General features: G+C 43.2%; 1 protein-coding gene across 1 annotated transcript in view; it reads right to left on the minus strand.

The window, feature by feature from the left end:
- FBXW8 (F-box and WD repeat domain containing 8) overlaps positions 1 to 26920 on the minus strand; it is a 331216-nt gene that overhangs the window by 296224 nt on the left and 8072 nt on the right. Inside the window, exon 2 of the mRNA XM_030219095.1 lies at positions 4124 to 4228. Coding sequence (XP_030074955.1) covers positions 4124 to 4228 — 105 coding nt within the window. The remainder of the gene's footprint in view (positions 1 to 4123; positions 4229 to 26920) is intronic.

Below are 26920 nucleotides of genomic sequence, written 5' to 3' on the forward strand. Positions count from 1 at the left end.
ATTTGGGAGAGATACCAGTGCCAGAAAAGATATTCAAAGCTGATGAGTCAGAGAAACTAAATGAAATCTCTATAAACCTGGAAGATATAACAGCAAAATCTGACAAATTGAAGAGTAGCAAATGCCTGGACCGGATGGTATTCATCCCAGAGTACTGATAGAATTGAAAAATTAACTTGCAGAACTATTGTTACTAATATGTAATTTATCTTTAAAATCAAGCATGGTACTGGAAGACTAGAGGGTGAACAATGTAATGCCAACTTTTTAAAAAGGTTCCTGAGGTGATCCAGAAAATTATAGACTGGTGAGCCCAATCTTGGTGTCGGACAAAATGGTACAGACTATTATAAAAACAAAATTACAGAGCATACTCAAAAGCATGGATTAATGAGAAAGCTAATATGGATTTAGTGAAGGAAATCTTGCCTTGCCAATTTATTACATTTCTTTGAAGGGGTGAACAAACATGTGGATTATGGTGAGCCGGTCAATATTGTGTACCTGGATTTTCAAAAGGCATTTGACAAAGTACTTCATAAAAGACTCCAGAGGAAATTGGAGAGTTGTAGTGTACTAAAAATTGGTTAAAAGGTAGAAAACAGAGAGTAAGGTTAAATGGTCAGTATTCTCAATAGAGAAGGGTAGATAGTGGGATTCCCCAAGAGTCTATGCTGGTACTGTTGCTTTTTTTTTGTTTGTTTGTTTCATATTTTTATTAAGGTTTTCCAAGCACAAAACAGAAAGGAAAAATCAAACAACAACATCAATCCATGGCAAATAAAGAAACAAAAATTAAAAGACAGAACATCATCAGCATTCCATGACAATACCTGTAGAAAAGCAGCAATTATACAGTGGTCAGTTAGTGCTATGAGGAGCCTGATAAAATGAATCTAAACGAGCCCAAGTCTTCAAGACAGATTGAACTCTCCGGTGTTTATGGGCTACAATAGTTTCATATTTTCTAATCACACACACGTAACTCCACCATTCATTATAATTTAGATGTACATTATTTTTCCAGTTCGAAACAATTAAGTGTAAAACAACAGCTAACAATATATTAAACAATTTCTTATCAGTTTCTAGGATAGAGAGGCTAGGAGAAGAGGCCCTTAAAAGCACAACTTCGTAAGAAAAAAATGTAATTCAGGCCCAGCCTGGTGGCTCAGTTGTACATTGCCATGTGGAAAGTCCCCAGTTCCAACTTTCAAATCAGGTACTGTTGCTTTTTAACATATTTGTAAAATGATCTAGAGATAGGAGTAATTAGTCAGGTAATTGAATAACTTTAAATTCAAAGTTGTTAAATCGCAAGCGTATTGTGAAAAATTACAAGAGGACGTTACGAGACTGGGCATCCAAATGGCAGATGACGTTTAATGTGAGCAAGTGCAAAGTGATGCATGTGGGAAAGAGGAACCCAAACTATAGCTACGTAATGCAAGGTTCCACATTAGGAGTCACTGACCAGGAAAGGGAGCTAGGTGCCATTGTTGATACGTTGAAACTCTCTGTTCAGTGTGTGGCAGCTAAGAAAGCAAATAGAATGTTAGGTATCATTAAGAATGGAAATCAAAAATGAAGACGTTATAATGCCTTTGTATTGCTCCATGGTGTGACCACACCTCGAATATTTTCTTCAGTTCTGGTCACCGCATCAAGATATGGTGGAATTAGAAAAGGTACAGAGAAGGGCGCCAAAAATGATAAAGGGGATGGGACGACTTCCCTATGAGGAAAGGCTAAAGCGGTGGCCGTAGCTAGAAGATTGCTAGCTGTATAGAGAGAGGTGTGACCAGCAGAAGAAAAGAGGTTTTAATACCCCTGTATAAGATGTTGGTGAGCCCCCACCTGGAGTATTGTGTTCAGTTTTGGAGGCCGTATCTTGCGAAGTATGTTTTAAAAAAATGGAAGCGGTGCAAAGAAAAGCTACGAGAATGGTAAGGGATTTGCGTTACAAGACGTATGAGCAGAGACTTGATGACCTGAACATGTATACCCTGGAGGAAAGGAGAAACAGGGGTGATATGATACAGATGTTCAAATATTTGAAAGGTATTAATCCGCAAACGAACCTTTTCGGTAGATGAGAAGGCAATAGAACTAGAGGACGTGAAATGAGATTGAAGGGGGGCAGACTCAAGAAAAATGTCAGGAAGTATTTCTTCACGGAGAGAGTGGTGGATGCTTGGAATGCCCTCCCGCAGGAGGTGGTGGAAATGAAAACGGTAACGGAATTCAAACATGCGTGCGATAAACATAAAGGAATCCTGTTCAGAAGGAATGGATCCTCAGGAGCTTAGCCGAGATTGGGTGGCAGAGCCAGTGGTTGGGAGGCGGGGATAGTGCTGGGCAGACTTATATGGTCTGTGCCCTGAAGAGGACAGGTACAAATCAAGGTAGGGTATACACAAAAAGTAGCACATATGAGTTTATCTTGTTGGGCAGACTGGATGGACCGTGCAGGTCTTTTTCTGCCGTCATCTACTATGTTACTATGTTAAGCTTAGAGAAAAGAAAGCTAAGGGGAGATATGACAGAGGTCTATAAAATAATGAGTGGAATGATGAAATGGAACAGGTAGACATGAATCACTTGCTTACTCTTTCCAAAAATACTAGGACTGTGGGGCACACAATGAAGCTACAAAGTAGTAAATTTAAAACGAATTGGAGAAAATATTTCTTCACTCAATGTGTAATTGAACTCTGGAATTTGTTGCCAGAGAATATAGTAAAAGCAGTTACCTTAGCGGGGTTTTAAAAAAAGGTTTGGATAGCTTCAAGTCCATAAAACATTATTAAAATGGACTTGGGAAAATCCACCACTTATTTCTAAGGTAAGTGGCATAAGATGTATTGTACTGTTATGGGATCTTGCCAGGTTCTTGTAACCTGGATTGGCCACTGTTGTAAACAGGATGCTGGGCTTGAATGACCTCCGGTCTGTCCCAGTATGGCAATAATTATGTACTTTGGTAAGACATGTCTCTGACCTCAAAACTCAATTTGAGAGGTATAAACTCAAACATTTGCCCAAATATCTTGGCTCATTTCCTCAAATAAATATACAATTGTTAATAGATATTTAATTCTAAGCTCACAGGCTGCCAATGCAACTGATTTGATTTAATACACTTTTGTTTTGCCAATCTGTGATAACTATTAGATAATAGATATTCTTGTCAGGGACAGTAAATGTAAGCTGTACCTGCAACAAGAGAAAGTAGCATGAACTGTACTGACTTCTGCCACCTCAGTGGTTGAAATGAGGAGTAGGAAAATAATAGCATTTCTAAAGAAATACCAGAGGGAAGTGAAGGACAGACTTTGTATATAGTTTGCTACTGTTATCAATTTGTATTGCTACATGTTACACCTTGCCACTGCTAAATGCTGAACTGCCTTAAAAGATTCTGATTTAGACAAAAAGTACATTGGAGTTGACAAGTTATTGGTGTGGAGAACTTTTTTTTTAAATCTGAACGGCTTATTCAGCCTCCCAGAGTAATTTCGGTCCTGGCCTTGGTTCCTCAACCAAGAAATGTGATAAGAGTTCCCACTCCACGGGGCAGATGCTAGGCAGCCGCCTAGGTATACACTAATACCAGGGTTACATGAGTAACAGAAAACACTAGCCAGAACTTGGGCACAAAACCAAAACTTTCAGGCTAGTTCTGGGATCCATGTACAAAATTCCAGAAATACCGATTCTTATTGGGAGGACTTAGTTTACTTTCAGCCCAATCAGTTCCTCTTCAGCCTGAATCACAAGGGAAGATGCTTGGTGGGGGGGAAGGGGGGGCAAATTACGATCCACATTAGCGGGGCTCTGGAGGAAGCCATAGTTTGTGTTCCCTGGCCAAGGGCTGCTGCTGCTATGACTGAACAGAGCGGGCAATATAAGAAAGGAGAAAATCTCCAAGTAATGGTGAATGATGGGATGCCAAAGCTCAACGAAGAACGTTTCAACTGAGCTGGAAACCCAAAGAGGTGGAAGGAAAACTGCCAGACCAAATTACAGTAATACAATCTCACAATCAGATTGGAATGAGGAACACGTCAGCTAGTTACGCCAAAGTAATATGTGCAGTAGAGTCCAAGGTGCTAGCTCTTACCTGAGCGCACCTTCCCAGCTCTACCCTGTCCAGATACTGGAATATTCGTAGTGCCAACTCATAAGGCAGCTGGATGTCAAAGAAGGGAATCTCATTTATTTCATTCTGAAAAAAAAAAATAAACTGAATTAAACTCAACTTATAACAAACTGCATTAACCAAATTATATAATGTAGTAGAAGCCAGCAACCCCCTTCCCACTCACACTCCTCCCATGTGGCCAGTATCCCCCTATCCACTCCCTATTTCCCCATCTTCCTAGACCCAACCCAAAATTGTAAGCAGACAACCCCAAAGCAGTGGCTTAAAACAGAGGCCTGTGCTAAAGTGCTTCCACGTTCCGTCCCCCCTCTCCCCAACATGGGGGGGGGGGGGGGGGAGGACCATACAGCAATGCTTGAGCACAGCCCTGCATTTAAAGGCACCACACTAACTTTCAGTCTGCTTTAAAATTTTACCTGGATCCAGGAAGGTGGGCCACACCTGAAGTGAAGTTGCAGTTTGGGATGGCTGCTCAAGTCTGAAGCTGTGCTCTGCCCACAGACAAGTGTGAGCGTATTACGCACCCCATCTCAGTTTTGACAGCTCATTAATACAGCAGCAAAGCCCTAACACACCAGGATTTAGAGCCACAGTGGCCACGGAAGGAAGTGGTAGATCTGCAGGTATTCCTATAACAGAGGCTTCTAGCTGTGCTGCAGGCATGGCAACATGAGAGAAGAGAAGCAACCACAAGATCCCAAGTGGAGAGAGAGGACAATAACCCAGTGACCTATAATGAGCTTTGGGCATAGCTCAGTGACCTAAAAGATGACTTGGCAGCCTTTTGGGGAGTGGGGTGGGGGTGAGGGGGGAATAGCAGCCCTAATGGAAGAGCTGCACACTGACATTTATGAGCTTGGCAGAAGGGTGGAAAAAAAAGAAAATACAACAGAGGAGCAAGCTGAGTCTACGACTAAGAAATTTGCTGGTGTACCTGTTGCCTCCTTTGGTCCAGTTCAGCTCCATTTTAGATGGTGCTACCCATCCACCCATCCAGACATAAACCTAGCTGGAATAATGGTGACTGATACCTAAGGAGGGTAACAGATCATATAGGCCCACATCAATTTTAAAAAGTGTTATAAAAATATTAGCGATGCTCCTGGCAGCATGCCTTAACAGTAGTATTATGCAACTTATCCACGAGGACTAGTTAGCTTTATTCCTAGTAGGCAAATGGGGGATAACAAGAGAAGGGTAGCTAACCTTAACCTGTGCTGTTCTGTCAACTCTGCACTAGTAGCTTATGAGGGTGGGGGGAGGGTTCTGGAGGTTCTAGGAAGGGAGTCGGTGGACTGTTAAGGGGTGCAATACCTCCACCCAGCCAAGGGTGTGGGCCAAGTGCCTGTAGTTCTGTTACTGCCTATCCAAGGGTGTAGGTCGAGTGTCCGGTGTCCTGTCACCAGAGCCTACTGGTGGGCCTCAGCCCACCCAGCATATCCTCCTCCCAAGGTTCAGTTCAGCAGAATAAGGCCCAATAAAGTTTCAAATGGTTTACTAAGGATATATATATAAATATATTTATGTCACCTCTGTTCAGGAAACTGTCCTTTATCACTCTCTCTCCACAGAGCACACAAAAGAAAAATCCATCCAACTGGGTCAGGTCTTGTTTTGACTTGCCCACCTCCTGTGTAGCTCTGCCTTCAGTTACACCTCCCACTGGCAGGAAAACAGCTTGTCCTTTAAACTGATTTAAAAAAAAAAAAAAAAAAAAAAGAGTACTCAAACAAAAATAAAAAAAAAACACCCAACTAATCTGGTAGTCCACAGTAAACTGGCAAAAATTATCCAGAGAAAACTGAACAAGAAAGAGTCCATACCTTATCTCAAAGATTTTAACTTCAAGATAAGATCCAGCATCCTTCCCAGTAGCTTCCCCAGAGGAGACTGACTCGGCTCTAAACTTCTTATAGAGCAAATGACTCCTCCCGTAAGCAGTTCCCCAAGGATGGATTGGTGAGGTATCGCTCACCGGCCTCCCACTCAGCCATCTATCCCCCCTTCAATCAGTTCAGCACGCTGCTGCACGTCTTATATTCCGCCAAAACCGATATACTCATATCACCCCTCTCCTCAAATCACTTCATTGGCTTCCGATCAGATATCGCATACAATTCAAGCTCCTCCTCTTTACCTACAAATGCACTCAGTCTGCGGCTCCTCACTACCTCTCCACCCTCATCTCCCCCTATGTTCCCGCCCGTAACCTCCGCTCACAGGACAAAGCCCTTCTCTCAGTACCCTTCTCCACCACTGCCAATTCCAGGCTCCGCTCATTCTGCCTTGCCTCACCCTATGCCTGGAACAATCTTCCTTTACCCATACGCCATGCCCCCTCCCTACCCATCTTCAAATCTCTGCTTAAAACTCACCTCTTCAATGCTGCCTTCGGCGCCTAACCGCTCGAGATCTATAGAATGCCCCAATCTATCCACCCTATCAGATTAACTGTTCACTCGTCCTCTAGATTGTTCACTTGTCTCTAGATTGTTCTCTTGTCTTTTAGATTGTAAGCTCTTTGAGCAGGGACTGTCCTTCTATGTTTAAGTTGTACAGCGCTGCGTAACCCTAGTAGCGCTTTAGAAATGCTAGTTAGTAGTAGTAGTAGTAGTATCGCTGTCTTGCATCACTATCGGAGAGGTAGAGGAGTTGCCAATTGGGTTCAGGTGAAACTTTTTCCCTAGTCGTTCCCCTCTATGGTTGATTTTGTGGTTCACAGACAAAACCTGTTTTACACCCTTCCCAATGGATCTGGCCCCATCTTAGCTTATGGTTACTGCATCCTTCCTGGGTGCCTCTCTATGTGAGGGAATATAGATACCTTCACAGGGGGGCAGACAACTAGGAAGGGGGCACATGACTGAGGCATAACTATTAGGTAATATCAGCTGGGTGGGAGGTAGATCATGATTAGGATTGGTTTTATTTGATAAGGCCAGGCAAGTTGGGTGTGCAGTGCTCAGGATACAGTGGTGCGAAATGAAATGATGGCTTGGCAAAAAGAGAAGACAAGAGTGAAAAAAAAAAACCCAATTAGGTTGAAAGTCTTCCTACACCTAACCAAATGTGACCAGATAGATTTAGGATTGTTAGCCAATTAAAAGCTTAACTGGCCAGAACTGAAAATCATCATTAGCCATTTTTCTCCACATCTCAGATGCACCTTCAACACCTGCCCGTTTTTTGCCCAATTCATCTTCAGCTTCTCATCATCAATAATTTTTCAAAGGCTTTGACCTAACAGTTTTTATTCAAACCTTGTTTTTATTAGCATATCAAAAGAACCATACATTTGAGCAGCTCCTAAATTACATTTTCAACTGAAAACATAAGCTCCTAAATTTGGCTGAAAACAGGTCAAATTTAGGAGCTCAGCTTAAATTTCAGTCCCTTACTTTTCATATTCACACTAGATAGCTCTACATTTACTTTCGCCACTTCCAGCCAACTCCCTGCCGCAGGCTGTTAAATTAGATATAGAAAGTAAAAAACAATTTTAGAAAAATATTTCCTGTTTTGCAATCTTTCACTTTTACCATTACTTCTTTGATCATAAAATAAGATGGCAAGGGTAGCTTACATTTACATGCAGAAAGGAAAAATTAATTCTTACCTGATAATTTTCTTTCCATTAGTCCCAACAGATCAATCCAGAGACTTGTGGGCTGTCTCCCTCTACCAGCAGGTGGAGATTAGAGAACCTCCGAGGTTTGTACAGTCCCTTCCTAATCTGTTTCTCCATCTGAAACCACTGTACACTGCAGGAACACATTGTTCAACCTCTGTATTCATCATATCACCATCTCTTTTTTCCTCTTCCTTTTTCTCAGCGCTCAACCTTCAACATTTCCTTTCTTCCATTCATCCATCTTATTTCTGAGTACATCTCGCCTTCGTTGCTGTCGTCATACCTCTCCTACTCTTCTCTGTACTCTCTTGCTCCTTCTGCTGCTCTCCGCTGGGGACATTAATCCCAATCCTGGTCCTCCACATCAGCTCTCATCCTATTTGTGCAGGTCACACCGTGATATCTCTAATCTAATTTCTGTTCCTCTCCTCCCCCCTTCTTCCCTGCCTCTTGCACTCTGTGGAATGCCCGCTCTGTCTGTAACAAACTTTCCTGCATCCATAACCTCTTTATCTCTCATACTCTCTCCGTCTGCTTCCCCTAACTGAAACATGGCTTTACCCTGAAGACTCTGTTTCAGTCGCGGCCCTATGCCATGGAGGTTCTTTTCTCCTATACTCCTCACCCAGTTGGCAGCGGAGGTGGTGTAAGGGCTACTACTTTCACCCTCTTGTAGATTTCAACCTCTTCTTCCACCTCAGTCTCACCGTTTTTCTTCCTTCGAAGTCCACTCCATCTGTCTATTTGCTCCTTTGCCTCTCCGAGTAGCAGTCATTTATCGACCCCCTGATAAGTCCCTTTCTTCCTTTCCTTATTTCTTGAACCTTAATCTCCTTCCCTCATTCTTGGGGATTTTAACATTCATGCTAATGATCCCTAGACTCTTATGCTTCTCAGTTTCTTGCTTTAACATCCTCTTTCAATCTTCAACTGTGCTCCAATGCCCCCACTCACCAGAACGGCCACTGTCTTGATCTTATCCTCTTCTCAAACTGCTACCTATCCAGTTTGTGTGCCTCAACTCTTCCCCTCTCTGACTATCATCTGATAACTTTCACACTTAAACACCCTCCTCACCAGTCCTGTCCAATCTTAACCAATGGAATCTTAAGGCTATTGACCCTTCTACTCTGTCCTCCAGTGTTTCAAATCTCTTCTCTACCACTATGTTATCCAAGTCTGTCAATGAGGCTGTCTCTTCCTATAATACTATTCTGTCCTCTGCTCTGGATACTCTCGCTCCTCCCATTCCCGTTCTGTAAAACGTACCAAACCCCAGCCTTGGCTGACCTCTAAAATCCACTACCTACGTTCCTGTTCCCGCTCTGCCGAATGCCTTTGGCTGAAATTCTGTGCCCATGCGGGCTTCATACATTTCAAATTCTTGCTGACCTCCTTCCAGTCTGCTCTTTTACTTGCCAAACAGGACTATTACATCCAGTTGACAAATTCTCTTTGCCACACTGAACTCTCTCCTCAAAGTGCCATCACCTCCAACTCCCCCTTCACTTTCCCCCCAGACTCTGGCTGAGTACTTTCATGATAAGGTTCACAAGATTAAACTTGAATTCTCAACTAGGTCACCTCCACCTCTCCTTCCCTTAGTTCATTCTCTCAACCCTCCAACCCCTGCCTCCTTTTCTTCCTTTTCCGAAATCACTGAAGAGGAAACTATACATCTTATTTCCTCCTCGAGACTAACCTGTTCCTCTGATCCTATTCCCACCCATCTACTTAACACTCTCTCGCCCACTGTCATCCCTTTTATCTGTCATATCCTCAATCTTTCACTTTCCACTGCGACTGTTCCTGATGCCTTCAAACATGCCGTAGTCACACCACTCCTTAAAATACCTTCATTGGACACTACCTGTTCTTCCAACTATCGCCCCATCTCCCTCCTCCCTTTCCTATCCAAGATATTTGAACGTGCTGTTCACCACCATTGCCTTGACTTTCTTTCATCTCAAGCTATTCTTGATCCACTTCAATCTGGCTTTCGCCCCCTTCATTCAACTGAAACAGCGCTTGCTAAAGTCTCCAATGATCTGTTCCTGGCCAGATCCAAAGATTTCTATTCTATCCTCATCATTCTCAATCTATCTGCTGCTTTTGACACAATTGATCACAGACTACTCCTTGATACGCCGTCCTCACTTGGATTTCAGGGCTCTGTTCTTTCCTCGTTTTCTTCTTCTCTCTCCCAGCGTACCTTTAGTGTATAGTGGATCCTCCTCTACTTCTATCCCACTGTCAGTTGGTGTACCTCAGGGATCTGTCCTGGGACCTCTTCTTTTCTCCATCTATACTTCTTCCCTTGCTACTCTGATCTCATCCCGTGGCTTTCAGTATCATCTTTACACTGATGACTCCCAGATCTACCTTTCTACACCAGAAATCTCAGCCGAAATCCAGGCCAAAGTATCAGCCTGCCTGTCTGACATTGCTGCCTGGATGTCTCAGCGCCATCTGAAACTGAACATGACCAAGACTGAGCTTCTTATCTTTCCACCTAAACCAACCTCTCCTCCTCCCCATTCTCTATTTCTATGGATAACACTCTATCCTTCCTGTCTCATCAGCTCGTAACCTTGGGGTCATCTTCGACTCCTCCCTATCCTTCTCTGCATATATTTCGCAGACTGCTAAAACCTGTCATTTTTCTCTATCACCAAAATTCACCCTTTCCTTTCTGACCACAGTACCAGAACCCTCATCCACACTCTTATCACCTTTCACCTATCATAGGATGACTTCCCTATGAGGAAAGGCTAAACCGGCTAGGGCTCTTCAGCTTGGAGAAAAGACAGTTGAGGGGAGATATGATCGAGGTCTATAAAATGAGTGGAACAGGTAGACGTGAGTCGCTTGTTTACTCTTTTTCCAAAAATACTAGTACTAGGGGGCACGCAATGAAGCTACAAAGTAGTAAATTTAAAACATAAGTACATAAGTAATGCCATACTGGAAAAAGATCAAAGGTCCATCAAGCCCAACATCCTGTCCCCGACCGCGGCCAATCCAGGTCAAGGGCACCTGGCAAGCTTCCCAAACATACAAACATTCTATGCATGTTATTCCCGAAATTGTGGATTTTTCCCAAGTCCATTTAGTAGCGGTCTATGGACTTGTCCTTTAGGAAACCGTCCAAACCCTTTTTAAACTCTACCAAGCTAACCACATTCACCACGTTTTCCGGCAACGAATTCCAGAGTTTAATTATGCGTTGGGTGAAGAACATTTTTCTCCTATTTGTTTTAAATGTACTACACTGTAGTTTCATCGCATGCCCCCTAGTCCTACTATTTTTGGAAAGCGTGAACAGATGCTTCACATCCACCTGCTCCACTCCACTCATTATTTTATATACCTCTATCATGTCTCCCCTCAGCCATCTCCTCCAAGCTGAAAAGCCCTAGCCTCCTTAGTCTTTCTTCATAGGGAAGTCGTCCCATCCCCTCTATCATTTTAGTCGCCCTTCGCTGCACCTTTTCCAATTCCACTATATCGTTCTTGAAATGCGGCGACCAGAATTGAACACAATACTCAAGGTGCGGTCGCACCATGGCACAATACAACGGCATTATAACATCCTCACACCTGTTTTCCATACCTTTCCTAATAATACCCAACATTCTATTCACTTTCCTAGCCACAGCAGCACACTGAGCAGAAGGTTTCAGTGTATTATCAACGACGACACCCAGATCCCTTTCTTGGTCCGTAACTCCTAACGTGGAACCTTGCATGATGTAGCTATAATTCGGGTTCTTTTTTCCCACATGCATCACCTTACACTTGCTCACATTAAACGACATCTGCCATTTAGCCTCCCAGTCTCGTAAGGCCCTTCTGTAATTTTTCACAATCCTGTCGCGAGTTAACGACTTTGAATAACTTTGTCATCAGCAAATTTAATTACCTTGCTAGTTACTCCCATCTCTAAATCATTTATAAATATATTAATATTAAAGAGCAGCGGCCCTATCACTGACCCCTGAGAAACCCCACCAACTACCCTTCTCCATTGTGGAAAGCGTGGGGTACAAATGTAACAAATAAAAAAAAAAATACTGCCCATTTAACCCCACTCTCTGTTTCCTATCCTTCAACCAGTTTTTAATCCACAATAGGACATTACCTCCTATCCCATGACCCTCCAATTTCCTCTGTAGCCTTTCATGTGGCACCTTGTGAAATGCCTTTTGAAAATCCAGATACACAATATCAACTGGCTCCCCTTTGTCCACGATTGTTTACTCCTTCAAAGAATTGAAGTAAATTGGTCAGGCAAGATTTCCCCACACTAAAGCCGTGCTGACTTGGTCTCAGTAATCCATGTCCTCGGATGTGCTCTGTAATTTTGTTTTTAATAATAGCCTCTACCATTTTCCCAGGCACCGACGTCAGACTCACCGGTCTATAATTTCCTGGATCTCCACTGGAACCGTTTTTAAAAATCGGCGTTACATTGGCCACCCTCCAATCTTCCGGTACCACGCTCAATCAGAGAAACCTTTTTCCACCATTCACGTGTAATTAAACTCTGGAATTCTTTGCCAGAGAATGTTGTAAAAGCAGTTAGCTCAGCGGGGTTTAAAAAAGGTTTGGATAGCTTTATAAAAGAAACGTCCATAAGTCATAATTAAAACAAACTTGGGGGAAACCCACTGCTTATTTCTAGGATAAGCAGCATAAAAGGTATTGTACTGTTTTGGAATCTTGCCAGGTACTTGTAACCTGGATTGGCCACTGTTGGAAACAGGATGCTGGTCTATCCCAGAATGGCAATAATTATGTACTTATGTAAAAATAATCACAAAAAGGGACAAAAGCACCTGCACAGTAAGGAACAGAAAAAAAAAGAGCACTGAAGTGGAGACACAATAATACGTTCTCCATGCTTGGTGGAAAAACAAAGACTGAAGGACCCGCACATGTGCGGTGGGACTCTGCTAGAAAATTCCACATTATCTTGCTAGTCAACGTCTGCACTGGGCTCCGTTGGATGACGTTGCCCAGCTCTGAGAATACAACTGGCCTGCTTGTCCTCTAAGAAAACAGTGGTATGAAGAAGCTTGCTGCACCATTGTGATCTGACACAGGGATGGGGACAAACTTTATTCCTGTGTCACTTTCTACTTTGAAGCCTGTTAATGAACTAGACTGCTATTTATGTTTGATTGATGCAGATGACAATATTTTTATTTTTTGGAAAAACAAGCAAATATGCTGGCCACAACTTGCAAAATTTGCATGGGGGATCTTGTACTTCCTGCTACCAGCACATCTTCTATTGAAGGAGGGACTGTGGAAGACAGGAGAGCTAGATTGTTGACTTATTATTCACCCACAGATTAAAAAATCATAACAATGCATCATAGGACATATTTCTCCCCTCTAGGGCATACAGAATGGGTAGTATTTTGTACCTCTGGACATTTTAACAGGTTGGATTAGGATTCCTTGGGGTAGCAGAAGTCAGCTATTGTTGGGGTTAGAAGGGTAGAGGTGGTGGGAGGGTTATTATAGCTGCTCGTTATTATTGTTTTCTATTTGTAATTTATACACAACAGTTGAACAGCATATTGTTCCTTTTTATACCTTAATAAAAAGATTTAAATATAAAATCATAAGTGTTCGAGGCTTCTGCAGATGAGAACAGAGCCCACGGGAATGGGGTGGGTACAGGGACAAATTTTGTCCCCGTGTCATTCTCTAATCTGCACCATATGCTGGAAGCAGAGAAATACTGACTAGTTAGTTCCAGGGTACACCACTGCTTATACTGGTAATGACAACCATCATTAGAATTCAGTGTTATCTGCCTCCATCTGCTGGTTAGGGAGCATAGCCTATTTTGACAACCTGCTGAACTAAAATTTTGCAGGTAGCAGACATCATATAAATAAATAAATAAATAAATAAATAAATAAATAAATAAATAAATAAAAAAGTTACAGTCCATTCTACCTCTTGGGATTTACTGCAAAAAAGATACTTGTATTTTGGGCTTTAGATTTTGCTTTCTTAACAGGTCACTTTAATACATTTGGCTCTAGATCTTTTAAGGTTCTCTCAGCCATTTCTATTCCAGTAGAAATCAGCTTACCGGTATGCTCTGCTACAAATGTAACTGTGAAAGCCTACAGTTACCATGGTGCTCAACCTGCTGCAACCACTACTGGTCCTGATCCGAGAGCCAACATTAACACAATGGCACCTCCAAGGCTTCCACTGCTACTCCACAAATAGAGGCTAACCATTGTTACAGTGGTCCCTACAAGACCAGCATTATTTTGTCTTGAGGAACACCAAAAAAATTGCTGTTGCCACAATGGTGCCTTCACTGCAACTATTGTTACTCCTGGGAGGAGGCACTAGCCAATAGCACAGAATCTTTCCATGAGCAGCTGCTGATCTCTGGCACCCAGAGCTAGTAAAGGGTTTATCTGCAGCACGAGCCAACTGTTAATTCAGAAAGCTGTCCAGCCCAGCCTCAGATTCTTTTTGGTGCTGGGCCAAGAATCCAACCTCCCAGTATCACAACTACAAAACTGATCATATCTCCACAAACTGGCAAGCTTCACTTGCAAGAGAGATGGCAGTCCTTCCAATGAAGTTGCCCGCCTTCTTTCTTTTTTTTTTTTCTTTTAACCATCTGCACAGATGCATTCCAGTTCCTCCAAGCTTGAGACTGTTCAAAACTAAGGTAGAGGGGGGAAAAAAATCACAATCCATATACAGAGAAAAATCCTCTTCTGCATCATCTTCAACCCGTGATCTGGGTTATGACTACTGTAAGCCTCTAACCACCTTGTAGAAAAAATAATGGTAAAAAAAACACAAGAGAACTAAAAAAAAAATGCATTGAACAAATTATGAAGGCAGTAGGAAGAGAAAATGGAGGTGGGAAGGTGGTCAGGAAAGGACCCTTTCTATTCTACATGTATGACTGGTTGAGGTCTCAGTCAGATTATTATTTGCAGGTTTATGAAGCATCTTTTTTCTTATTCAATTACCTAAAAAATACAGGTATCCAAGGATCATAAAATATATTTTCGTGTTTTACCATTATTGTAACACACAGTTCTCCACAATTCCTTTAAAAAAACCCTAATAGGAGGCACAACACAATCAAATAAAAATAACAGAATTCTTTTTGAAGGAAAGAAAATTACAAAAAGAATGGGGGAAGCCTACTAAAACTCCCATAAAGCCTGTAACTGACAGTATTTCTCTTCCCATTTGAAGTCAGCAGAAATTTGAGCTAATACTACACATGAAAAATGAAGTTTTAAGTTTGCTTTCTGCCCATTTTCCCACACCCCTAAAAGAGCAGCAAGGGACCCTTACTAAATTGGTACTACCTGGTTATAATAAGCAGATTTAACTAAGTTCTTCAACCCTTTAAATCTCAAGTTTTAAAAAAAATCCTTAGCAGGCAAAAGACCAAAGAATTAAAAGAGTTTGGCAATTGACCAGCATATAATAATTATATATCTGTATTAAGTGTTATACAAATATTATTCAGAATACCTATAATGTGACCTTGTGTGAAATACACATGTGCAGAAAGGAAAGGCTCACATTGATTCCACAGCTAACTTCACTGTTCAGCTGTGCAAAGGCAATGTGGCGTTTCCCCACTTTTATCATGCATTCCATTACCTTGATATTCGAAGAGACCCAACTGGATAAAGCGAAGATACTTACCTGTAAGCAGGTATTCTCCGAGGACAGCAGGCTGATTGTTCTCACAAGTAGTTCGACGTCCGCGTCGGCCCAGGAAACAGTAAAATTTCCACAGCAAAATTTTAAAAGTTTTGCCAGAGTCTTCTGGCGTGTGAACAGCACGCACTGCGCATAACTTCCCGCCCGTCGCGTGAGCGTGGCACTTCAATTTAATCAAAAAGCATAGAAACAAACTATGAACAACTCCAAAGGGGAGGTGGGCGGGTTTGTGAGAACAATCAGCCTGCTGTCCTCGGAGAATACCTGCTACAGGTAAGTATCTTCGCTTTCTCCGAGACAAGCAGGCTGCTTGTTCTCACAAGTGGGGTATCCCTAGCAACAAGGCTCACTCAAAACAATGAACATTGGTAAATTGGACCTGGCAACGGCGATGAGATAACATAGATTGACCTGAAACCATAAAACTACTAACTGAGAGTGCAGCCTGGAACAGAACAAAAATGGGTCTAGGGGGGGTGGAGTTGGATTCTAAACCCTGAACAGATTCTGCAGCACCGACTGCCCAAACAGACTGTCGCGTTGGATATCCTGCTGAAGGCAGTAGTGATATGTGAATGTGTGGACTGATGACCACGTTGCAGTCTTGCAAATCTCTTCAATAGAGGCTGACTTTAAGTGAGCCACTGACGCAGCCATGGCTCTAATATTATGAGCCGTGACATGGCCCTCCACAGTCAGCCCAGCTTGGGCATAAGTGAAGGAAATGCAATCTGCTAGCCAAGTGGAGATTGTGTGTTTTCCCAATGGCGACTCCCCTCCTGTTGGGATTGAAAGAAACAAACAACTGGGCGGACTATCTGAAGGGCTTCGTCCGCTCCACATAAAAGGTCAATGCTCTCTTGCAGTCCAAGGTGTGCAAACTGCTTTCGCCAGGGAGGGTATGAGGATGGGGAGACAACGTTGGCAAGACAATTGACTGGTTCAGATGAACCGACACCACCTTCGGTAGGAACTTAGGGTGCGTACGGAGGACTACTCTGTTGTGATGGAACTTGATATAAGGTGCATGCACTACCGAGGCCTAAAGCTCATTGACCCTACGAGCTAAAGTAACAGCCACCAAGAAAACAACCTTCCATGCAAAGTACTTCAGATGGCAGGAATTCAGTGGCTCAAAAGGAGCTTTCATCAGCTGGGTGAGAATGACATTGAAATCCCATGACCCTGTTGGAAGTTTGACCGGGGGGCTTTGACAAAAGAAAACTAAAGGCTGTTCAGAGATAGGCTTACACTCTACATGACGATGAAAAGCACTAATAGCACTAAGGTGAACTCTTACGGAGTCGGTCTTGAGACCAGACTGACAAGTGTAGAAGGTATTCAAGCAGGGTCTGTGTAGGACAAGAAAGAGGATCTAGGGCCTTGCTGTCACACCAGACGGCAAACCTCCTCCATTTGAAAGAGTAACACCTCTTTGTGGAATCTGTTCTGGAAACAAGCAAGACTCAGGAGCTACCCTCCGAAAGACCCAAGGAGGCGCATTCTAAGCTCTCAACATCCAGGCCGTGAGAGCCAGAGACTGGAGGCTGGGATGTAGAAGCAACCCCTCATTCTGGGTGATGAGGGTTGGAAAACATTCCAATCTCCACGGTTCCTCGGAGGACAACTCCAGAAGAAGAGGGAACCAAATCTGACACGGCCAGAGAGTGCAATCAGGATCATGGTTCCACAGTCTTGCTTCAGTTTCAGCAAAGTCCTCCCCAAAAGAGGTATGTGAGGATACGCATACAGAAGGCCTGTCCCCCAATGCAGGAGAAAGGCATCTGACACTAATCCTTCGTGGGCCTGAAGTCTGGAATAGAACTGAGGGACCTTGTGATTGATCTGAGTGGCAACAAAATCCACCGAGGGGGTGCCCCACGCTCAGAAGATCTTGCGGACTACACCCATGTTTAGTGACCACTCGTGAGGTTGCATAATCCTGCTCAAACCGTTGGCCATACTGTTGTTTACGCCTGCCAGATAAGTGGCTTGCAGAAATCAGGCGTGCCCAAAGCCACAACTGGACAGCTTCCTGACACAGAGGGTGAGATCCGGTGCCCCCTGCTTGTTGGTGTAATACATGGCAACCTGATTGTCTGTCTGAATCAAAATGATTTGGTTGGACACTCGATCTCTGAAAGCCTTTAGAGCGTTCCAGATCGCTCTTAATCCAGGAGGTTGATCTGCAGACCTTTTTCCTGAAAGGACCAGGCTCCCTGAGTGTGGAGCCTGTCTACATGAGCTCCCCACCCCAGGAGAGATGCATCTGTCGTCAGCACTTTTTGTGGCTGAGGAACTTGGAATGGTCGCCCCAAAGTCAAATTTGATCGAATCATCCACCACTGAAGAGAATTCCGAAAGTCGGTGGACAGTTGGATTACATCCTCTAGATCCCCTGCAGCTTGAAACCACTGGGAAGCTAGGGTCCATTGAGCTGGTCTCAAATGTAGACGTGCCATGGGTGTTACATGAACTGTGGAGGCCATGTGCCCCAGAAGTCTCAACATCAGCCGAGCCGTGACCTGCTGAGATGCTCTAACCATGGACACCAAGGACAGAAGGTTGCCCGCCCTTGCCTCTGGTTGCCGTATCTCAAAAAAGATATAGTAGAATTAGAAAAGGTTCAAAGAAGAGCAACCAAACTAATAAAGGTGATAGAACTCCTCTCGTATGAGGAAAGACTAAAGAGGTTAGGGCTCTTCAGCTTGGATGTCACACTGGTGAGGAAAAGTGAGCCCTTAGGCCACTGCCGAGCAGCAGCAGCGGCAGGCAAATCACCCAAACAGGAGGCAAGGCAGACCACTGACAGACGGGCACAGGCCGGAGTGGAGCAGCTGGATTGGAACAGAAGCACTAAGCAGAAGCAGGAGAATAGTCCATGAATCAAGCAGAGTCCTACCAGCAGGCAGCAATCAGAAGAATAAACCAGGAAACCAGCAGAGTCTTGGGCAGGCAGCAGACAATAGAATGAACCAGGAAACAAGCAGAGTCTTGGGCAGGCAGCAGACAATAGAATAAACCGGGAAACAAGGAGAGTCTTGGGCAGGCAGCAGACAATAGAATAAACCGGGAAAGAAGCAGAGTCTTGGGCAGGCAAAGCAAGCTTTCAAGGCAGGAACCACAACAGACCAACACGGACAAGAACACAACTGAAGACCTCTGTTGCCAAGACAAAATAGAAAGTTTCCAGGTGGTTAACAAAGGCAACATACAAGGGAGTTCACCAGGTAAGGGCGCTGCTGTTCCAAAAATCCCAAGACAGTCTGGAAGGCTGGAAGATCCGGACCGGACCGGCATGACTTCTGGAACATGGGAAACAGCAAACAGACAGTCCATCGCAGCCACAAGGTCCGACCACCAGGTGGCGAGATGAATGAGAGCATGAAACATGGGCACAATCGTGACATTGGAAAAGAGATGGATGAGGGGAGATATGATTCAGGTCTATAAAATCTTGAGTGGTGTAGAACAAGTAGAAATAAATCAATTTTTTACTCATTCCAAAGTACAAATATTAGGGGACACTCAAGGAAGCTACATGGAAATACTTACAAATAACTGAAATATTTTTTATTTTTTCACTCAAAGAATAGTTAAGCTCTGGAACTCGCTGCCGGAGGATGTGGTAAAAGCAGTTAGCGTATCTGGGTTTAAAAAAAAAGGTTTGGACAACTTCCTGGAGGAAAAGTCCATAGTTTGCTATTGAGACAGACAAGGGAAAGCTTGGCCACTGTTGGAATCAGGATACTGGGCTAGAAGGACCATTGGTTTGACCCAGTATGGCTACTGTTATGTAACCCCAAAGAGAAAGAGCCACGCACCCTCGAGTACATAGAGGGGCATTACAAAGGAAGACCAAAGGCTCACCCAGCCCCAGAAAAAAAATTGCCAAGGCCAATGTGGCACCCCATGCAGCAGAGAGAGACGGACCTATGCCATCACAAAAATGGAAATGCTGCCAAACCCCAAGAAGGGAGCAGAAAAAAAAGGCACAGGATAAGCTGCGCTGCCCAGACCGAGGTGCAGCTAATGCAATCAACCTCCAAAAGAGAAAATGGAGCAGCACAAAGGGCAGAGAAGGCAAGGAACATAAAATGCAGCCATGGAGTACCCCAACAGCCAAAGCTGCACCCCACACAGCAACCTGAGGCAGGGACAAACTCAAACTACTGGGGGGGGGGGGGGGGGAGACATGCAGCCAACAGAGACGCAAACAAGCAAAGGAAGCTTCTTGCAAAAGCAATCAGGAGCCCAAGCCCAGCAAGAGCAATACCTGGCCTGCAGAGGAAAAGAAGCTCTCACAGGCAGCTGCTGTCAGGCACACTGCCCTGCAGAAATGGGGGAAGTTCCCATGCTCACACCAGAGGACAGAGGACCAGCTGAAACAATGCAGCAGCTTAAAGTGCACCATAGAAAGGAATAACGGAGACTGCACAAGCAGCACTAGTGGCACCCCAAAGGGACCGCAATGCAGCCACCAACCCAGAGAGGCTGGAAACAGGCTGCAAGGCTGAGATGTTCCCATACCCCCCCCCCCCCATAAAAAAAAGGTGGGAACAGAGGAACCAGGACTCTCGGAAGACGGTAGAAACCCATGCGGCCGGGCCCACACAAAGAAATCCAACAGAGAAAAAAAAAGGTGGAACCAGCGTACCACCAAAGGCCCGAACCGGACTCAGAGGCTCAGAAACATCCAATGCCTGGACCAGAAGCACTCCCAAAAAGAAAAAAGCACAGCGGCAAGCAGAGAAGAGAAACTACAAGAGAACATGGCCCCTGCGTTAACATCTGAGAGGGCACGAGAAGCAAAGCACCCTGCGGAACTAAATGTGCCGTGAACAAAAGGAAAATGCTGCCCGAAATGGCAGCGTGACGGGAGCACCGCAGAACCACAGACAGCAAGAAGCAGGCCTGCCACTGACACACGTGTGCCATCCTGACCGACTAAGAATCTGAAGCCAGCAATCAACAACGAAAAAACCAGCCTCCAGCGTTGCCTGACATGAGCCACGTAACTTTTTTTTTTTTTTTAACAGAGGCACCCAAATAACAGCTTACCTCACAAGTGTATAAAGTCAAGAAGTGTGTCACAGTTCACACTGCATGTTGAAAGAAGCATACATTCTTGCCTAGAAGAAGCAAAAACCAGTCTGCAACTTGCCACATCCAAGCCCACCGAGCCTCAAATGTCTCAGGTGAGGGAGGGGAAGGGAGGGGACCTAATACCACTAGGTATCCCCTAGCTGGCAGATGAGGGACCCAGTACCACTGGGTGTCATCTTAAATGAACAAAGAACTAAATATAACCCCAAATATAGCCCAACCGGATGTCCCTCCACACCGGCCCCAGTTCAACATAAAATCTGCAAACAGACCCGGACACACACACTCAACCCACAGGAAAACAAATTATCTAAAACTGATTAAACGAGCCACAACTGTCTCAGCATGCGACACATTACTCCTATAATTATATTAACGCCAGACTGGTAGGCAACAAATTGCAACTAACTGAACAAGCTTATATCCTCCCAAGACCTGGGATTTATATTCCTAGATGAAACCTGGCTAAAAGAAATTGACAGCCCCTTCATTCTTCACCTCTGCCCACAGGGCTACAAGATCCTAAACTCCCCCAGGCTGGGGAAACCAAGCAGTGGGCTGGCTTTAATATACAAAAGCTTCTTTAACCTCACCTGATTAAATTAATGGCCTCTCCAGAGGTCAAAGCAATGCTATGCAACCTCCAAGATGAAAGTATCCCTTTTGGTTCTATTGGTTTACTCCTCATATACCAGCCACCTGGCCCATGGCCAAAAGCAGAACCCATATTACTATCTCCCAAGCTTTCTGCCAGTTTTCACGGATCATTTTGTAAGAGACCTAAACTTACAAATGGAAGACGATACAGATCCTGATCCTGATGTAGCACTACTTACTGGAGGCAGCACTACGTATGTGCTTTTCTAAGCCCATCCACCAAAATCACTTTACACTTATCTACTCCAGAGGTAAAATCAACGGAAACGTATTCTGGCCTGAAATGTCCTGGAATGAAAACAATCTACCTCTAGAACCCATCCATGAAACCCCACTGGGATTCACTGGTTACCTCAATACTAGATAAATTGGCACCACTAAGAGAAAGAAACACTATCAGGAGAATAGCAGGAGAAAATCCAACCCCTGGTTCACTCCTGAGCTGGCGACACTTACATCCAAATGCCAACATCTGGAAAAAATATGGAGAAGAAATAAGGAGAGGACAAACAAGCTTGGAAGTCCCAATTTAAAACATACAAACAACAGCAGAAAACTATTCAAATCTCTTAATAACCAACCTCAACACAAAAGTGCTACTCAGCACAGTCAAAGGTCTAACTTCCATACCAACTCCCGACCCCACCGCCTCAATGACTAACCCCACTCCACGTCCTCACTAACTTCCTCGAAAATAAACTTACTCAAATTCGATCACAACTTATAACTCAACCCAAAGAGCCTCAAATCGATCCTCCAAGGAAATAATCTCCACAACAAGACATGACGTCGCAGCTGACCCACACTTGGGAGACCTTTGCACACATCTCAGAAGCAGAAGTCACCACCACACTAATCCCCTGGGATTTGTAGCATGGAATGTTGCCACAATTTGGGTTTCTGCTAGGTACTTGTGACCTGGCTTGGCCACTGTTTGGAAAATAGGATACTAGGCTAGATGTACCATTGGTCTGACCCAGTAGGGCTACTCTTATGTTCTCATGTAACACAATTCCCATATGGAACTCTCAATCAGATTCAAAATTATTGCCTAAACGAAAGAAACAGTTCCTCCAGATTTGGATGCCCTACCTTCAGATTCTCAGCCCTAGGGGACGTAGTTTGCTCAATAATGCTCGTTAAGGTCGAAAAGGGACAGTTGGAGACCATAAGATATTATGGAGTTGGATAAATTATAGGAGATGCTTCATGGGGAGAGATGGGTATGAGATGGGAGGGAGAGGAGGGTAGATAGTAGATAAGAGTTCAGGCAGCTGAAAGGGGGACAGAGTGTTTGGAGGGGGAAGATGATAATTTGATAACTGTCAAGGAGCGAGGGACAAATGTGTGAACGTTTTTACTGCCCAGAGGTTGGGACACATCTCTTGTGAAAACAGGCTGGTAGTCGAATAGACTGATGGACACCCAGATGTACTGAGGCCTTGGACCTGATATACTTTTCACTCCACCCAGAAAGCAATAAGAAGAATCCCGAGACTTTGGAATATGCAGGGAGAAGGGGAAGTGGGGATGGGGGGGGGGGGGGGGGGGGGGGGAATGACTGACACCAACTACAGCTGTATGGTTAAAACACGATATTTTATTATTTGTTGGGAACATTGAAAGTGTTACAATGTTCAATAATGAGTTGTCAACAAAATAGTTGACACTAATAGACGATTCACCACTGGAGACGTGAGTCCAACAGTCTTTATTATATCAAAGATAACGACCCGACACAGGCCGTGTTTCGACGCTAAAAAAGCGTCTGCATCAGGGGTCAATAAATACACCAAGTAGTGAATGCAAAACGAGGAGTCCTACTTGTATGTGTGTTGTCAACTCACTAATCACATAGCACTAATAGTTTGATAGCTCTGATAGTTTGTATCCAGCATTTTCTGTTTAGTGCTATGTGATTAGTGAGTTGACAACACACATACAAGTAGGACTCCTCGTTTTGCATTCACTACTTGGCGTATTTATTGACCCCTGATGCAGACGCTTTTTTAGCGTCGAAACACGGCCTGTGTCGGGTCGTTATCTTTGATATAATAAAGACTGTTGGACTCACGTCTCCAGTGGTGAATCGTCTATTAGTCTCTACTTTTGCCTTCTGTGATTCGTCATCGTAGAGAACTTTTCCTGTTCTATATTTTGAACAAAATAGTTGAAACATAAACATAAAACAGATGAACATAAAAGTAACATACTACTATTAGGCTTCGGGGGGCTATCAGAAAGAGTCCAGGCCCACGGAGATCATTGCGTAACGGCTTACTCAGGGAAAGGGGATTGAGGAGGGTTATAGGGGTATAGCTGATAAAACATTTTATGCCCATGCTGGATTGTTTGTCATTTCCCCCTGAATTTACAATCTGTGTGGGTAAGGAGAGATATGGGTTGAGGGGATTATGTTAAACTAAAAAGTTGATGATGGTTTCAATTGTCTGATTCGTGTTATGTCTATTTTGTTAGTTGTATATTGGATACATACATTATTGTGTTATTTGAGTGTCATCAATAAAAAATTATTGAAACATAAATTAGACTGAACATAGATCTATTTTAAGAAGCAGCAGGTTGAAAGCACCTCTTGTGCAACATTGTAAAGATTTACAACATAGTTTCAACAGTTTACAATGTTTCATTATTGATACAATTCCTGAGAACATTAGACAGGGGGATCACAGCAAAAGATTGTTACAAAAGGAACAGTAATTTTATGCAGGCTGGAGAGGTCAAAGGTGACTGCAGTTTTGAAAAAAAAAAAATATATATATATATATATAAAATTTCATATAAAACCTAAGCAAAATTGTTGAACTTGTTCAAAATGTCTGTAAACACTCAAAAAAGAAGAATCCAACCAAAAATAAACTGCTCAAAAAAAAAATCAGGAAGTCATTAAAAAAAATAGCGTTTCTAATCAAAATTAAACTATTGAAAAACAGGATGGATCCAGCATCTACATATGATGCCCTTCTCAAAGTGCTAATTTTTATTGAAAATCACTGCAAAAAACGCTAAAAATAAATCAGTGAAAAATGCTATACATATCGGTGGCCATCTTGAATGTATTCCAGTGACTCAGATGTCATCAGAAGGGGGGAACTCAAAGTACATACTAATGATTTCACTACTAAAAAATACATCTAAATAAAAAGCAAAAACTTAAAATATAATAATCAGCAGTAGTAATAAAATCTAAAAATAACAGCAGATGAAAGAAATATGCAAAACAGCTTATTATAAAATGATAGACATTTAAATACCAATGCAGCATGAATGCATAGGAGAGAGTCTCTTTCAATTGAAAGAAAGCTCTGGATCAAGGGGGCATAGGATCAATATGAAAAGGGGACAGACTCAGAAGCAACCTGAGGAAATATTTCTTCATGGAAAGGATGGTGAATTTGTAGAACGGCCTCCCAGTGGAAGTGGTAGAGATGAAAACAGTATCAGGATCTCTAAGGGAGTGACAGGGAGAGTAGATGGCATGGATAAGCAAACTGGATATGTCTATGATCTTTATCTGCCTACATTTTTCTAGGTTATTCGATGCAAAGTGACACCATGGAGCAATACAGACACATAGTATTCTTGGTCTTATTTACTATCCCTTTCATAATAATTCCTAGCATCCTGTTTCCTTTTTTGGCCGCAGTCACCCACTGGGCACAAGATGTTTCAGCATATTGTCTACAATGACACCTAGATCTTTTTTTTGGTTGCTGACCACCAAGGAGGATCCTTGCATCAGGTAATCATAATTTGGATTATTCTTCCCAATGTGCATCACTTTGCATTTGTTCTTTGTTAAATTTAAATCTGCCATTTGAATGCCCAGCCCAGTCTTCCAATTTCCTAATGTCGTTCTGCAATTTCACAGTTCATTTGTCTCTTAGATTGTAAGCTCTTTGAGCAGGGACCGCCATCTATGTTAAATTGTACAGCGCTGCGTAACTCTAGTAGCGCTTTAGAAATGTTAAGTAGTAGTAGTAGTTCACACGAGTTAACAACTTTGAATAGTTTTGTGTCACCTGCAAATTTAATCACCTCATTTGTCGTTCCCATTTCCAGATCATTTATAAAATGTTAACTAGCACCAGTCCCAGTACAGATCCCTGCAGCACTCCACTATTCACATTCCTCCATTGAGAAAAATGACCATTTAACCCTACCCTCTGTTTTCTGTCCAATAACCAATTCCTAATCCATAACAGAACATTGTATCCTATCCCATGATTAATTTTCTCAGGAGTCTCTCATGAGGAACTCAAAGCTTTCTGAAAATCTAGATACACTACATCAACCAGATCACTTTTATCCACGTTTATTCACGCCTTAAAAGAAATAAATCAAATTGATGAGGCAAGATTTCCCCTGGCTGAATCCATGCTGACTGTCCCATTACAACCAGCTCACTTTTATCCACGTTTATTCACGCCTTCAATGAAATGAATTAAACTGGTGAGGCAAGACTTCCCCTGGCTGAATCCATGCTGACTCTGTCCCATTAAACCATGTTTATCAATATGCTCCATAATTTCATTCTTTATACGTTTCCACTATTTTGCCCGGCACTGAAATCAAGCTTATAGGACCGGTCTGTAATTTCCTGATCACCTCTAGAACGTTTTTTGTTTTTTTTTTTAATCGGCATTACAATGGCCACTCTCCCCTTACAATCCTGGCTTTCTTTCACCACTGTTGAAACTTCTCTGTTGGGATTTCCTAAATGCTCTTTTTCAACAGGATCCTTCAAGGATACTCCACACCAAACCATGTACTCCTGGACAACTGCCAGCTTCACCCCTCCCCTCCTCCTCTTTTAGTTTAAAAGCAAAAGCTGCTCTATCTCCTTGTATATAATATATGCAACACTTGTATATAAATAATACATGTAATACCTATATATAATGATGTAACTGTAACCACGAAAAGGCAGTATAATCAAGTCCCTTTCCTCTTTTTAAATGCTAGTGCCAGCAGTATGGTTCCAACCCTGTTAAGGTGGAGTCCATCCTTTCAGAATAGGCTCCTGCTTTCCCAGAATGTTGCCCTGCGTCTAACAAATCTAAATTCCTCATCCCTGCACTAGCGCATTGAGATTTTGAAGCTCTGCCTGCCTCTTAGGTCCTGCGCACATGGAACGCATAGCATTTCACCTTGAGCTACTACTGAAAAAGGTGTGAGCAAAATCCAAATAAATAGATAAATTTCCAAAAATGCTACCCCGGAAGATCTGGATTTCAGCCTCCTACCTAACTCTCTTTCACAAATTTGCACTAGTGGCTGCTGCAAGGCAATGCCAATAGACCATGGGCTGTGTTGGAATTATCATATGGCTTTGTAAAAAATAATATTTTAAAAGGGGGGGGGGGGGGGAGAGTAAGAATAAATTTGGATCCAAAACCTCCCTCCCACATTTTCCTATGTCATTGGCTCCTCCCCAACACTATGTAAAATTCTATCTAGGTGATATGTGACCCCTGCTCTAAAAGAAAGCCTTCTTGCACCAGCACAGCCCAAGCTTGTACCTAAGCCACAGTAATCCCATTGTCAGCACCCCCACTTCAAACTACTACTTATGCGCTGTCACCAACTTTGGGGGAGGGGGGAAG

This window comes from Microcaecilia unicolor, chromosome 11 (genome assembly GCF_901765095.1).
Source record: "Microcaecilia unicolor chromosome 11, aMicUni1.1, whole genome shotgun sequence".
NCBI lineage: Eukaryota > Metazoa > Chordata > Amphibia > Gymnophiona > Siphonopidae > Microcaecilia > Microcaecilia unicolor.